At 49.6% G+C, this 16144-nt stretch overlaps 1 protein-coding gene across 1 annotated transcript in view; it reads left to right on the forward strand.

Annotated features, from left to right (window-relative positions):
* The window catches only part of LOC119178557 (HHIP-like protein 1), a 192561-nt gene extending 176757 nt beyond the window's left edge, over positions 1–15804 (forward strand). The window contains exons 6-8 of the mRNA XM_075884967.1: positions 5187–5314; positions 5387–5482; positions 15538–15804. Coding sequence (XP_075741082.1) covers positions 5187–5314; positions 5387–5482; positions 15538–15605 — 292 coding nt within the window. The 3' untranslated portion in view covers positions 15606–15804. The remainder of the gene's footprint in view (positions 1–5186; positions 5315–5386; positions 5483–15537) is intronic.
* The last annotated feature ends 340 nt before the right edge of the window (positions 15805–16144 follow it).

The raw sequence follows: 16144 nt of genomic DNA on the forward strand, positions 1-16144 counted from the left end.
CGTGCACAATCTCTGAGACCTCGAATGGACGATCCAGTGAGCGTTGAGGTGTCCCCTTGTACTCGCATGCCGGGTCGTCCCAGGGGACTGATTTGCTTTCTGTCGGCAGGTATATGTCTGCCAGGGTGTTAGCAAAATCCTGAGGACTAGTGCCTTCAATCGTGTGCAGGTGGACGAGTCTGTCGAGCATTATTCGAGCATTGCTCTTGGTCGGTTTGTTGCTGTCGGCGAATAGGTTTTTTAGAAGGCTCCACTTGCTTCCCCGTCTCATTTTACCATCCGCCTCATTACAAACCTCATCCCATTGTTGCGCACTCAGCTCTCTGGAATGTTCTTCGATTTTTTTGTTTATTTCCCTTAGTTTAGATCGCAGCCTCCTGTTTAGCTTCTGCTTTTCCCATCGTCCTCTTAGCGCATTCTTCGCCTCCAGGAGGTGTGCGAGTCTGGAGTCCATGACTGGAACCTCCAGGTCCAAGGTTATTTCTTTAGTGGCTTTTGCCACCGTACTTTTCAGATTTTCCAGAAGCTCTTCAAAGGTTTCCCCTTGGCTGTCCTCGCTACCCCTTATTCTTCGGAAAAGGTCCCAGTCGACGTATCTGTACGTCTTAGGTGGAGCGGGTGTGATACGGACGTTGATTTCTAAGATGAAATGGTCGCTGCCAAGGTCCTCTTGCAGATTGTCCCACGACCCTTCCGCGTTTCCGAGGAACGTCAGGTCGGGGGTGGTGTCTCGCTGAACAGAATTGCCTCTGCGTGTCGGAAACCTTGAGTCCGTGATTAACTTCAAGTTGAGGTTGTTTGCACACTCCGCAAGGTTAAGACCTTTCCTGTCACTGGTACTGTAGCCCCAAACGTTGTTGTGCGCATTGAAGTCGCCGGCAACGATCAACGGCCGGTCCTTGGCTTGCGACACCGCCGATGATAGGAGTTTGGTAAAGTTCCTGAGTCGGTCGGTTGGAGAACTGTATACGTTCAGTATGTAAAGGTGGGCTTTAAGAGTTCGACTCGGAATGATTTCTGTTATCATGGATTCCAGGCCTTTCTTGTATGTCGGGGTGTCCCTGTCCATAAAGCTGATGTCCTTACGGATGAGGGTGGCAATGCCCCTGGCTTGTTTGAAGTCGGGGTCCAGGGTTGGCCTGGAAACCCTGTACCCCGAAAAGGACATGTTTTGAATGTACTTTTCCGCCCCGCACTCCTGTAAAATGATGACATGTGGTTTTTCTTTACATGATCGTACTAATTGCGTTAGGTTAGCTTTCTTTTTGTTGAATGAATTACAGTTCCATTGCCAGATCTTGAAAAATTGTGGTGTGCTATCCATGGTGCTGACTTGGCATGACCCCCTGTGTGTTCGCTTCACCTATTGGACCTGGTGGCTGAGGGGATGTCGGCAGCGCAGGTTGGGGTCCCTGGGAAGACATGGACCCCGGGTCCGGCGTGGGAATTCTTCTCGTGGCTCTGGGTTGAGCAATTGGTCTTTCCAGACGATCGAGTCTACCGCAAATTTGTATGAGTGCCTCTTTAATGTCGGCAATTGCTGATTGGAATTTACTGAACTTACTCTTCGTCTTGCGGTGCTTTTTGGCTTTGTTGTCACTAGCTAAGGCGTTAGAAGGAGCTTCGCTGACGTCGGACATAAAGTCGTCTACGTCTGATGTGTCGTCATCTGTCTCGGTGTTTACGGCTCTGCGTTTATTTGGGCTACATGACGCGACCACAGATCCTGATGAATGAGGGATGGGTGGCGGTGTGTCTTTTAGGATACGTCCTTCTAGCCTGGCGAGAGTTGCCTTCAGTTCAGCTAGTTCCTGTTTGAGTGCTTTGTTTTCCCGTTCTAGTGTGTGCATTCGTGGATCTGCCACATGCTCTGGCTGTACCTTACCTTGCTTTGAAGTTGTCGATGTTGTCGGTGCAGAGCCGCTGTCGCGAACCATGTCGGCCCAGGTCATTTTCTTGCCAGGACATCTCGACCAGGATCGGCCCCAGGAGCAAGAGCGCCCGCTGGATTGAGAGTGCGCTGTGGAACGGGAGCGCCGTCTGGAACGGGTGCGCCGTCTGGATCGGGAGCGTCCTCTGGAACGGGAGCGTCCTCTGGAACGGGAACGCCCTCTGGAGCTGGAGCGCCGCTTGGGAGTGGAACCATCTGCCATCTCCGGTTGCATGTCCGCGAGGTCGTTAACCTCGTCAGCGTTGGCTTCTTTCTCGGAGCGGTGGCGTCTTTGTCTTCGGCGTCGTCGCACGACATATGGGATGTGGTATCTTTTGCTGCAGCAACGGTCACCTGTTGGGTGATCACCTTCACAGAGCTTGCATTTCGGAGTGCAACGGTGGGCTTCTGCAGCATCGTTTGAGAGTGCGTCTCCGCAGTTGTGGCATTTACTTTTCTCTGCCTTGCTCTGGTGGCATACGTCGGCCCGGTGCCCGACTCGGCCGCAGGCGTGACAAACATCGACTTGGCGTTTGTAAAGGGAACACGGCACTAAGGCCGTTCCGCACATGACGTTTTTGGGAACGCGAAGCCCATCAAAGAGTATCACAACAACGTGCGTGTTTTTGATTCTCTTGACTTCAATGGCGGTCGGGTTTCGTTGGTTGACAATCATGCCTCTGAGGGTGTGCTCTTCTATCGAGGGGTCAACATTCCTGATGACGCCTTTACAAGTGTTTTCCGGGGCGGCTAAGTAGGCAGAAACATCAAATGCGCCGACTTTCGTGTGAATTTTCTGAATTCCAGCGTATGCGACTGCGTTGGATCTGACCGGAGTCGAAATAACAAGAATATTCTGTACCTTGTTGGGGCAGACTGTATCTTCCGATGCTTCTTGGTCAGTGAGCCCAGCTGCCATAGTCAGAGCTCTCGACAGCAGTACCATGTCCGTCTTCGAAACGTCAAGCCCTCCGCGGGGCCGTACAATGACCTTTATCTGGTCTCTCGGCAGCCGAGGGAGTCGCGAAGCGGCTACAACCTTCTGCACTGTTGAGAGGGAGCGAGCGTTGAAACCATGCTTCTTTGCTGTGTTTGCCGTAGACTTTGCAGCGGTAGCAGACGCTGCGTTCCTTGCCGGATCTCGTTTCCGCCGGGCGCCAAGGGCGGTGGTCCACCCCGCTCCGTCGAATTCTTCCGGAGTGATATCCATGCCTTCAACTGTCACCATCTCGGGCATCCTCGCTGCCTAGTCAGGTGCGGCAGGGGCCTGACGAGGCCCGGCGCTGCCTCGAAATGAACCCTAGCTCCGTACTCGTAGCCGAGGGGTTAGTCCTAGAGACGCGTCCCTCGCTTCGCACACTTGAAGTTCAATAACTCGCCGAAAAGTTCACTCACCCCAACGAGAACGATGTCGTGAGATAGCTTGCACAAAACTGGTTTAGGAAAGTCCAATGGATCGGTGGAGAACACAAGAAAGATGTCCGAAAACATTTAAAGAAGCGGGAGCAGACGCGTCCACGTCTGCACTCCCGGACGCCACCTAACGGACCTCCCGCTCTCGTCCACAGTGAACTCAAGGGGCCAATTTTATGTTGTATTCTATTTCATTATGTCGTTGTACGTGTAAAAAAATTGAGTTCTCATTTTAAGAGTCTTGTGCCCCACATGTGCCTCTTGATGCAGAGGGAACGAAATTCCGAGAGACACGTAGCTAGGTACATATTGTACCCAGCTACGTGTCTGGCGGCAGACACTCCGCGTTCGGTTTCGTGTTTGGTCTCGCGTTCGCTTGCTCGAGCTGAACGACGTCGCTCGCTTAGGACTCGCCGACTTGTTAGCGGCACGGTGGTTCGCGGAGCTGTGTCTGCAGCCGCCGCTCCTAAGCAGTTGCGCTATGGGGATCGAAATGAGTCTTTGACGATGTGTGACATGATGGAGAAATTATGAGCATGTCATATTTCACATATGTTTTCATTTCACCTTGCACGTGTGCATTTGTATTCAACCTCTGTCATGTGTGAATCACTATTTTACATACTTATTTTGCAGCCGTGGGCACACACCGTGCGGAAGACTGAGTGCTGGCGTCTGCGATGCCCGTCATCCATCTTTTTCGTCAGAGCAGCTTCAGAAGGATTTTGCGAGATGTGAAGGTAAAATTATTTGTGTGTCATATTCTTACGCTTGTTTTTATATTAACGTGCACGTACTTGTCATATGCGTGCATCTTCATCTTCTGTGAGGTGTGCCTAACTATCTTTACTATAGTATTGTACGTGCAGCCGTGAGAACACAACAGGCAGGAGGCTGCGTGCACAGGCGTCTGCAATGCTTATCATCTATCGCTGCCGTCGGAGGAGCTCCACAAGGAGTGAACAAGATTTGACAACGAGACTGCTATTGTACATTTCACCATGAATTCACCTAAAAGAATGGGGAAACTTCATGTGTATGTAGAAAAATAAAAGATTTCGATGTCTCACTTTTGTCTTTCGTTGTTGCCGTGACTGTGAAAGCAGTTACACATAGGTGGCTAACTACTTTTTCGCGTGTTCTTTTATGCGCCATTTGTTGCTCACTGCGCAGAAAAACAGGCGAAAAAAGTATTAGGCCTGGTGGAAAATAAACAAAAACAATGTTTGAACTAGGAACAAAAAGTTCATCCGATTGGAGTATTTGAGTGGATCAACCGTTTGTCCGGCAAGCTGCAACTGTGAGGAGTAACGGCTACCCGGTAAGGTGTAAATGTGGGGATTAACAGTTGCTTTATAAGGTGCAAGTGTGAGGACTAAATGTTAGTCCTTTGGGGTGAACTGTGGGACTAACGGTTACTCACTAAGATGTAAATGTGTGGGCTAAATGTTAGTCCCTTGAGCTTGAGGGGACTAACTGTTAGACCTGGTGCCGTTAGTCCTTATAGAGATTAATGGTGGTGGCAGCCCCATTAGTCCCAAAAAGGACGAACCACACACCCTTTTGCCTTAGAGTGATGGAAGGAAGGCTCTGATTTCAAAGCATTTTGTCGAACCGCGAGAAAATAGTTGTGTATTTTACTGTCAACCTATGAGCGTGCCTTTGTAGTCTCTTATGTGAACACAGACATTGCGTAGTACGAAAGAAACACAAGAGGTGCCTAGCATCGTTTGTTTTGTATTTTTTTTCGTATCTATACGGTGTCTGCGTTCATTTTAGCGCACCTTTAGAAATGAGTGAGCTCTACCTTGTGGCTCTGTATACTAGAAGACTTTGGTCGCAGGTCACTGCACGCACTTCGACCAGTGGCGGATCAGAACACGTGGATATCCGAGGACCTTTGTCTTCAGACGTGCAATGACCAGCAGAGTGGCCCTTTTCACGTGCTCACCATAGCGACGGACGCTGACGGTGCGTAGAGGGTAATAACGATGGTTGGACGTTTCCGTGAGACGCCTTTTCGCTTTCTTTGGTCGAGTGCAGGTGAACCCTTGGTACTGACCACGTCGGACCTGAGCAACGACGTCCCTGCGGGGGTCGTGTACCGCCTCAAGGACGCCACTTGCCACAACTCTCACGGTCGGTACTTTCGACGAGCGTTCTTGGTCGGGTTTTCGAATCTTAGACGAGCACTGGCACGCATTTTAAATATATTGAGCTTGTGTCTCCAAATAAGTTCGTGCGTTCAAGAACCCTAAATGAGCCCTATGGCTCCTGTAAATGCATCACATATATTTATAATACCACTACCTGAAAAACATCCTGTCGTTTTCAATATAGACAGGGTGGCTTCGCCGTGACGTGTCATCGCAGTGTGACGTCATGGGAGACAGCGATTCGCGATGGACTTACTTGCGACCGATCTGCGGTCTGCTTGCGGTCCACGTAAACAATAAGTGCATTGTCTTCAGCGACCCCGATTTGTGTGATATAGGCTGCCTGAAGGATTCAGATTTGGCAAACTGGGCTGACTCGTCAGAGAATTGTGGCAGGAATGGCTTGTTGATGCCCAGCGACAAAAAAAATACTTGAAGATCAAAGTAAATAGTTTATTCATGCTGGCTGATTACAGTATCTGGAGAACACTGCATAACAAGGAAGCGAAGCCTTGATTGATATGGGGGGTTCAACGTCTCAAAACCGTTCGCGGTATGTACTAAACAAACAAATAAATAAAACCACCATGTGATTATGAAAGACGCCGTAGTGGAGGGCTCCGGAAATTTCGACCACCTGGGGTTCTTTAACGTGCACCCAAATATGAGCACACGGGCCTACAACATTTCCGCCTCCATCGGAAATGCAGCCGCCGCAGCCGGAATTTGAACCCGTGACCTGCGGGTCAGCAGCCGAGTACCTTAGCCACTAGACCACCGCAGCGGGGCGAAGCGAAGCCTTTTACATTGTCTCAATACCAGACTTGTCTAAAAACAAGATACATCCTGGGTACTGAATTTCCACGTGAGCAGCATGCCTCAGCTGTTTCTTTGCGCACATTTTCCTCCAAAATTGACACAAAGCGTAGGCGATTATCACTGATAGCTCTGCCAGCAGATTTGTAAGAATACGAATACTTTGTGGTGAACTAAAAATAAAAACATATATATCTAAGTCAAATATCCAAGGCAAAGACCCTTCCGCATTGAGCGACCAAAAGGAATAAGTATACAGGGCGTTTGACGTAAACATAAAGAAATATAAAAACAACAACAAAAAAGGTGAACCGCCACAGAATGAAAGCTAGGCGTGGCTTTAACGTCACGTGCCTGTCGTTATGGCACTTTTGCATTGAGCCTAATTAGTTACGTAAGCTGAATTACGCATCATTTAATTTGAGGACGAATGCGCTTCGACACCCCAATGCACATATCAAAGTGACCAATCTCCTTTTTTTTGTTGGCGCCGTACATGCTGCTTGTTAAATATTTCCAGGCTTTTAAATAAAGGTCGCGTAATATGAAATAATGCTACATTCGCAGATGGCCGAAATTATAGGAATAAAGCAGGGAACGTATTTATACAGGCCCAGGTAACGCATGAGACGCAAACGGTGGGCAGCAGACAAAGCCCTTGGGTCAACATTTAAATTATTATTAAAATAACTTGTTCAATAATTGAGCAGAAAAAACCACCACATATAAGCACGTCAGAATATTTCCTTCTAGGTAAATGCTTGTTCTATTGCATCTCACGTCGGCACCATTAATGCGATGGTTCTTAGAATTTTATTCGCAAGTCATTCTCACGTCCAAACTATCTTTATAATTATTTGATGATGCCCGAAAGCCACGAAAAGTCAAGGAGCGCCATTCTGTCACTCTAGAGACTTAGCAACGACGCACTCATTGGTGGCTACATTGCGCCAAATTGGCTACTTTGCGACATTTTATGGCAGCAAAAATTTCAAATTGGTGACACGGCTACTTTCTGGCTACTTTGAACTTGTGTCCTGGCGCTCTTACCCAATTTTTTGAAGCTTTCTTGACGTGTCAGCCACCACCTGCCAGCAGTCCACTTCAGCGCGACGTGTTTACTAAGACGGAGAGAGGAAGTACTTGTTCGCCGATATATGTTCGATGTGACGCACTGTGGAAAGTTGGCCGAGAATTCGGTCGTTAAAAAAAATTACTCGGCGTATAGAACTGAACAGCAATACAATATCACTTGCAGAATCGATTGAAGTATGTATATCAGCTAAGACCCGACATTTGGGCGCATTTTGGCAAACGCATAGGGCTAGCATGCTGTTCACGCCATTGATGCTGACGCTGGCGAGCCCGTTTGTAATGCGTGGGAACTTGCCAAGAACGGAGACCCGCGAGAAAATGAAGCTGAAGTGATTGTTTTCATTCGAGCAGATATTGTTTCTTGAAGCTGGATGGAATTCGCAGTCTGTGACTTTTCTTCTACGACTAGTGTTCCTACTTACTGGTTCTCTGAAAAGTTTCATTCTTACTCGGGCAATCACTCTAGCTGTTCTGCATATGCAAGCGCGCGCAATTTAAAAAAATGATCATTTATTTGCACGTGGCTTGATGGTCTAGAACAGGGGAAAAAGACAGATTTTTAAAAATAAAAATGCGACAGCGTTGACTAGCTTGTTGCGCCGAGATTTGGACGTCGGCGTCAGCATCGTTGCTTGCCAGCGAAAAGTAATTATCTTGTGCATGACCGAAAAAATTGAGAAATATGCAAATAAAATAAATACTGATGTCGGGCCGTTTGCGTGGCAATCAGGTATTCTACGGCAGCTTCGGGAAGAAACAAGGATATATGCATATTGCTACGGTAAGAGCCGGGCTGTAGTATGTGCCGGGTGGGTAGAAGAGAAAGACGACGTTGTCTGGTGCGGCCTGAGGGCTCCATCTTTACCGCGACTGCCGAACTTCATCCTCACCCTGTAATAAATCCACGTATTCTTTAATTCAACCGTAACAGTTTTGTGGTGGAGGTGCTGGGTAATCAACCAAGCAACACGACGCTTCAAGCGCCTGATCTACGATGAAGCCGCCGCCTTGCTGGACTGCCCCCGTTACCACTGGCAGCTAAGATGTCTCACGGTAAAGAAGGAAACCGGATCCCCGCAGCTGCAGACCTTCTACCAGTCCCAGCAGCATCGCTAGTGCCAGGTTCGCGTGCGGCTGGTCCCTGGTTGCGTCAGGATATGATAGTGCCTCGCACATTCGGTGGCAAATCTGGCGAGGACGTGGACACCTGGATCACTCACTACAAATGGGTGAGCAAATACTACCAGTGGGACGCGGCGACCCAGCTGACCAATGTAGTATTTTTCTTAACGGGCACAGCACTCGTGTCGTACGAGAACGACGAAGATGCTCTCACGTCATGGGATCGCTTCGTTTCCGAAATAGGAGCGTGCTTCGGTGACTCCGTAGCTAAGAGAAAGCAGGCAAAAAAAACGTTACTGCAGAGAGCTCAGATCCTAGGAGAGACGTGTACAACCTATGTCGAGGCAATCTTGAAGCTCTGCAAGATTGTCACCCTTCTATGTCAGAGGAAGACAAAGTTGGCCACGTATTGAAGGGCATTGCCGAGGACGTGTATCAGTTCCTCATCAGCAAAGACAGCCTTGGTACGGTAACCGACGTCATAAGCCACTGTCGCACATTCGAGACCCTGAAGATGCGACGTATCACCCCAAAGTTTGGTCGCCTACGGAATGTAACCACCGTGGCAAGTGTTGAAGAATACATGCCGCTTGATCTCGCGTCGACAATACGCCAGATCGTTCGAGAAGAGCTAACTCGACACGCTCGCCCGACGCCGTACGAATTAAGCTACACCCGCACCGCCTCCCTCTCGCCCTCCCGTGTCAATTGCCGCGGCAGGCATCGGTGACTGCAGCTACAGGCCCCCCTCACCACCGAGGTCACAGCGCAATAACTACCCGCTGCCGACGTACGAAGACCGCTTCAGTTACCCCCATCAGCCAGCCAACACCTATTACGACCCGAACGAAGAAGTTACCTGTACCACCACCACGTCAGCACCATGCCTTCCAGGAGTAAAATGCATACCGCCAAGCCCCTGTGTGCTACCGTTGCGGTATCGCCGGGCATATAGTTCGGTTCTGTCGTCTGCAGAGAGAGCTGACATCCCGATATCATTTCCCATCAGAGTTTCCGCCAGCGGGCACTGGTCACAACAACGGTCATTGGCCTGCCTATTCCAGGAGTACCTCACGGCGGGGAAATCACCGTGGCAGTTCTCCCGCGTCTGACGGTAGTTTGACGCCTCCATCTGGCCGACTGCATCGCTCCCCTTCGCCGGGACGACGCCTGTCATCCCCGCCGCCGCCGGGAAACTAGCCAGCGCGACCGATGGAGGTGAGGTCGCACAACAGGATTCGCCTCAGATGCCTCCGCCAGTTATAATGTCCAAGAACAAGATACGTCTGTAAATAGATGGCTTTTGTGCAAGTGGACACTGGTGCTACGATATCAGTTATGAGTCTTTCTTTCAAAAGTCGCATTGGCCGCAAAGTTATGTTTTCTTGGGGCGAATCAACAAGGTTTCGTGGTGTTGGTGGGCAAGTACTTCATCCTGTTGGAGTTTGTGCCACCAATGTCTTATTGGCAGGAAATGTGTTCCCAACAGAGTTTCTTGTGCTGCAACGTTGTACCCACGATGTGATTCTCGCTCTTGACTTTCTCCAAGGATCTGGCGCTTTCGTTCACAGTGGAAGCGGTGAACTTTTCGTCAGCGCTGACATTGTTCCTGCCCTCGTCGATGAGGCGCCGCAGGCCGCGAAGGACGCTCTGATTGTTTCTGATGAGCTGACACTGCCGCCATGGTCAATGAGGTCAGTTGCGGTGTTCATCCCAGAATCTGCCATATAATTTGACGCCATCGTTGAACCTGCCATCGTTCAATGTCCTAAGGAAGGCATACTCGTCCCTCGTTGTTTGGTATATGTTGATGAAGGAGCAACCTTTCTGTGGGCACTGAACTGTTCGCCAATGCCGGTTGTGCTCCCTCGAGGAATGAAGCTTGGCGTCTTCGATGATTCCACTGAAAGTTCGGTAGCGGTCATCAACAATGATGAAAGCGAGAAAGGTACAGTCTCTGGCAAGCGCAGTTACTGTTACGAGTCGCAGATCTTAGGTATGATTAGCGCCACTTTGCGGTCACACGAGCAGCAGACGTTACGCCATCTGTTGAGGCGACATGCTTCTGTGTTTGACTTTTGCCAAGAGGAGAAGCCACTACCTTTACCATGTTCTCGTGCTCTCCATACTACTGACACCAGCACTGCCCCTCCGATCCGACAGTAGCCTTACCGAGTGTCGTCATCAGAACGAAAAGTTATTGCCGACCAGGTTCAGGAAATGCTAAAGAAGGGTGTCATTGAAGAGTCGTGTAGCCCGTGGGCAGCACCGGTCATCATGGTTAAGAAGAAAGATGGTGCCTGGCGGTTCTGCGTTGATTACAGAAGACTCTATGCCGTTACCAAAAAAGATGTATATCCGCTGTCTAGGATTGACGATGTTATTGACTGCTTACACTCGGCTTCGTACTTTTCTTCAATAGACCTACAATCAGGATATTGGCAGATACCTATGCGCCCTTCAGACAAGGAGAAGACCGCCTTCGTGACGCCTGACGGACTGTACCAATTCAATGTGATGCCGTTTGGGCTTTGCAACGCCCCCGCCACTTTTGAAAGGTTTATGGACTCTGTCCTTCGTGGTCTTAAATGGGAGGTGTGCTCATATTACCTGGATGACGTCGTCATTTTTGGGCGTACCTTCGAAGAGCACAACGTCAGTTTAAGCCTTGTTTCAGACTGTGTAGGAAAGGCTGGCTTGATTTTGAACTCTAAGAAGTGCTGTTTTGGTGAACGACAAGCTTTAGTCCTCGGTCACCTAGTTGACAAAGATGTAGTCAGGCCGGATCCCCGCAAAATCGAAGCAGTCTGCACATTCAAACCACCCCTGACACTAAAGAAACTTCGCAGCTTCTTGGGCCCATGTTCCTGCTTTCGCCGCTTTGTGCCCCGATTCGTGGACGTAGTACACCCACTGACTAGCTTGTTGCGAAAGGACAGCCCACTCGAATGGACACCTGATTGTGATGTCGCAATTTCTGAACTGAAACTTCTACTGACATCTGAGCCTATTCTTTGTCATTTCGATCCTTCTGCTCCTACAGAAGTGCACAGTGATGCAAGTGGAATAGGCATCGGACGTGTGCTTGTTGAGCGCCATGATAAAGCAGTGCATGTTGTTGCTTATACGAGTCGATCTCTAAGCAAAGCTGGGATGAATTATACGGTGACAGAGCAAGAATGTTTAGCGGCTGTATTCGCCATTCAGAAGTTTAGATGTTACCTCTACGGTCGTCCATTCACAATTGTGACTGACCACCATTCATTATGTTGGCTTGTTACCCTCCAAGACCCTTCTGGCCGCCTTACTCGATGGGCTTTTCAAGAATTTGACTTCAGCATTTCGTACAGAAGTGGACGACGTCATTAGGACGCTCATTGCCTTTCTCGCCTACCTATGACCACGACGGAGGACAGTGCAGATACCCTCGACATCTGTTTTGCTGCGGTCTCTCACACGTTTCCTGACGCCAATATCTTCAAACGAGAACAATTGAATGATTTTTCTTTATACCCTTTGTTCGTTGACGCTCGGAACCTCAAAGGCAGTGGTCGCTTTCGCATTCGTGATGGACTGTTGTGCAAAACGAATTATTCAGCAACCGGCGCACGTTATTTACTGGCTGTACCTCAAAGTCTTCGATGCGACGTTCTCCGTACTATGCACGATGATCCAACGTCAGGACACCTTGGGTTCATGCGCACCCTGCATCGAGTGCAGCAGCGTTTTTACTGGACTCGAATGCGAGATTTTACGAAACAATACGTCTCGAGCTCCGAGAACTACCCGTGTCACAAACGACCTACCAGTGCACCGCATGGCCTTCTTCACCCCGCAAAATCGCCTACTACGCCTTTCGAGCAAGTGGGCATCATCCTATTGGGCCCGTTTCCGCGATCTTCGAACAACAACCGCTGGATAATAGTGTGCGTCGACCAGCTTACCAGATACGCCGAAACCGCTGCGATACCATCTTCTACAGCTGATGGCGTCGCTGCCTTTTTGTTACGCTCCGTTGTTCTTCTCCATGGTCCACCTCAAGTAATCATCAGTGACCGTGGTCGCCAATTCATCGCGGACGCTGTGGAAGAATTGCTTCGCCTCTGCACTTCACAGTTCAGACATTCGACACCATACCATCCCCAGACGAATGGTCTTGTAGAACGTACCAATCGAACTCTTACTAACATGCTCGCTATGTACGTCGCATCCAATCACAAAAACTGGGATCAGATCTCACCATTTATTACTTACGCATACACTACAACGAAGCACGAGACCACGGACTTCCACCTGCTCTACGCTTGATCACCACGCAGCTCGCTTGATACAATCCTCCCATTTAAGGTCCATACCGATGAGTCCGTGGCCGAAACATTGTGCCGGGCTGAAGAAGCCCGCCAAATTGCTCGCTTGCGCACACTGGCATCACAAGGTCGCTCCAAGCAACGGTACGATCAATGCCATGATGCCATTTCATTCCGCAAAGGTGAATTCGTGTGGTTGTGGACCCCCCAACGAAAACCTGGTTTATGTCAGAAGTTTTTACCGTAGTGCACAGGCCCCTACGTCATTGTAGATCGCTTGACTGACTTGACGTACGTCGTGGCACACTTGACGACACCTTCTCGTCGGTCAAATCGAACGCAGTTGGTGCACATGGCTCGCCTGAAGAAGTTTCATACCTCCAGTGACTAATACTCGCCCAGCGGGCTTCGTCTGTGAACCGGGGATTGCTACGGTATGAGCCGGGCTGTAGTATGTGCCCGGTGGGTAGAAGAGAAAGACGACGTTGTCTGGTGTGGCCTGAGGACTCCATCTTTACCGCGACTGCCGAACTTCATCCTCACCCTGTAAATAAATCCACCTATTCATTAATTCAACCGTAACAATATAATGGAGTCTGTAATATTGCGAACCGCGCAAAATGTCAAGACATGTCACGAAGTGGGCATTTTAAGGGCCTGCCCATTATAAAGCGCTCAGCTTCAAAAGCATCAACAATAAAGGTGAAAAGCTGGCTTACGTGGCCCCTTCACTGATTCGTAAAAGGAAAAAAAATGATGGCACAGTGGGCATGGTACTAAACAATAACGGTGAAACTCAATAAAGTAGGCAGTAGGCATTCTGGTAGAGCTTGAAAGAGCCAATGTTACCCGTTTGTTTACTCACGGCACGGCATGCACTTGGGCTTGCGATTGCGTCCCGATTACGCTGTCGCGTTCTACTCTTGCAGGCCAAGCTCACGCGTGCGCAAAGTTTTTCTTGTTTATTTTAAATGATGTTACTATATGCTCAATAATGAAAAAAAAAAAGACCGTTTCGCGATAGGATTAAATAGATCGGCCACTTTTATCTTGCGTTTTGGCTTTTTTTTGGATATACCCAACGGCAACCCTGGCATTGCGCAAGACATACTTCGATAAGGCACCAGGATTTCAATGAAAGACGCCAAACGCATTAGGGTGCGCAGAAGAGTAGTGTGGCTACGAGCGGTGCCATCACAAAAAGAGAGAAAGGAAAGATAAAACGAGAGGTGGGCTGTCGTTTGGCGTCGGACCGGAATACAGGTGGACGTTTCTTATTTTGTGCGGTGGTGTTCCGTGCAAACGCGCGCTTCTCAACAGGAGCGGTCAGCCCGTCTCAGTTGAAAGGGTGGCCTTGATGCGACGCAACGTAGCGCTGCTTGCGTCTTACCTTCGTACAAGCACTTTCCCCCGGAGATGCGATAGTCGTGTTTCCCACTCCAATATAATACGTCTGTCGGCGCCGCATCACAGCGCAGTGTATGCACCAGCGTTACAGTTACGCTTCGCATTGTTTGCCCGCATAGCGTCGAGAACGGCGACACGCTATCTCAAGATAACGTATCTTTTACAGAGGCTGCGTGACGGATCCAAGTGAACAAACAAATACTTCATATGATTGCCATCGAGAAGCACTGCGTAACAGAGTATCTACCCCATGACCGCAAAGCACACGTGAAGGCAATGCGATGGGATAGAGCAGAAAAGGGCCAGAGGAGAGGAGGGTTAATGGCTGGCTCGGGCGCATTTATGAAATAGAGGAGGCGTTCCTACAGCTCAATCTTATGGGTATCGGACTTCCTGCACCCCATCCGTAGGTAAAATGAGGACGACTGAGGCTTCACCTAAAAAAATATAGTTATTCGCTTAGACACGGCATAAGACACGGTCGGCTCAGGGACGAGACAGCTATACGCATCGACAACGATTTCGGGCAGCAGCGATCGGCCAGTGCGGGTGACAGCCTCCGTCCTTCGTGGCAGTCAAGACACCTGTCCCCCCGGCCCCATCAAAGAGCGCAAGTGGGTCGCGCGCTCCGCTACTGCGCAGCACGTGCCGCCATCTCTTGACAGCCGGTGCACGTGGTTCCCGCAATATTAGGATCGACGATACAATATTGAAATTATCGGGAATACGTATACTCATTTTGCGAGACATATCGTGATAGAGATAAAAAACACCAAAAGAGTATCTAAGATACATTTATCTCCCATACTTCCCGCCTCTGCTATCTTAACTGTGTGAGGGAAGTCAGCGGAGGGACAAAAGCACACCGCTATCTTCGATGGCTCAGCGTTGTGGTTCATCTGAACAGGCCCGATGATGACGGGGATGATGATTTGCGCTCTCGAAGCGTTGTGACTCACCTGCTAATGTTGCACTTGTTGATTTTAGGATGTTCATTAAGTGATCGCAAGCAAAATTCAGCCTCCCCTGAGAGGGCGCAGTCACAGCTTGGACTGTGTGACTCACCGACGCGAGGTTCTTTTGCCCAAAACTAGCATTTGTTTTACCCTCTGTTGAGCAGCGTTATTCTTCGTCTCCCAAGTCACGATTGAGCGAGTACCGCACGGCTACAGACGCTGATCGTAGTTCCAGCTACTAAAGCAGGGCGGCATAAACAGCCCACGTAATGATGTGACGCTGGTGCAAATGTGTATTATCAAGCACGGAATGTGGTGATTGCTGTCTGATGCAGGTGCCTTCCGTGCCATGGCGTTCCGGCCCACCATATGGATGGTGGCGTTGGCGTGTGCAGCTCGTTAGCTCGACTTCCCATCGCCTGGAAGATGCATCGTCCAAACAACCGCAGCATTGGTATCTTCCAGGTGGCAACATCCAAGTCGGGTGCAAGAAATGGTTGACACACTTTAGCGCCAAAGAATGTCACCGTTCAACATTGCTAATCTTTCTCCGTAGGTAAGTAACAACTGACGACATAAAGATTGGCCCTCACTTTCTGCGAGTCAGCTTCCATAGTCACCTTCTTCAGCCCTGCACCTCTCTTTTTCGCCCCGAAATGCTTGAGCAGTGATCTGTCGCCAAAATCGGCAGGGGGTCTTGGGTGCCGTTCTTCGTTCGCTACGTGGTCCGCCTCGGTAGAACAGCGGCAGCTAAGGTCGCGGGTTTGGTCCCGGCGTTGCCATTTCGATGGAACGGCCCATGTACTGTGCGATGTCAGGGCACGTTCACAAGGTGTTCCGGAGCCCTCCTTTAAGGCGTCTTTAATAATCGTATAGTGGTTTTGCGATATTATCATTGCTACGTGAAAACAGGTCGATGGTGAGTTGCTGAAACGGCCACGT

Source organism: Rhipicephalus microplus, chromosome 2 (genome assembly GCF_043290135.1).
Source record: "Rhipicephalus microplus isolate Deutch F79 chromosome 2, USDA_Rmic, whole genome shotgun sequence".
Taxonomy (NCBI): domain Eukaryota; kingdom Metazoa; phylum Arthropoda; class Arachnida; order Ixodida; family Ixodidae; genus Rhipicephalus; species Rhipicephalus microplus.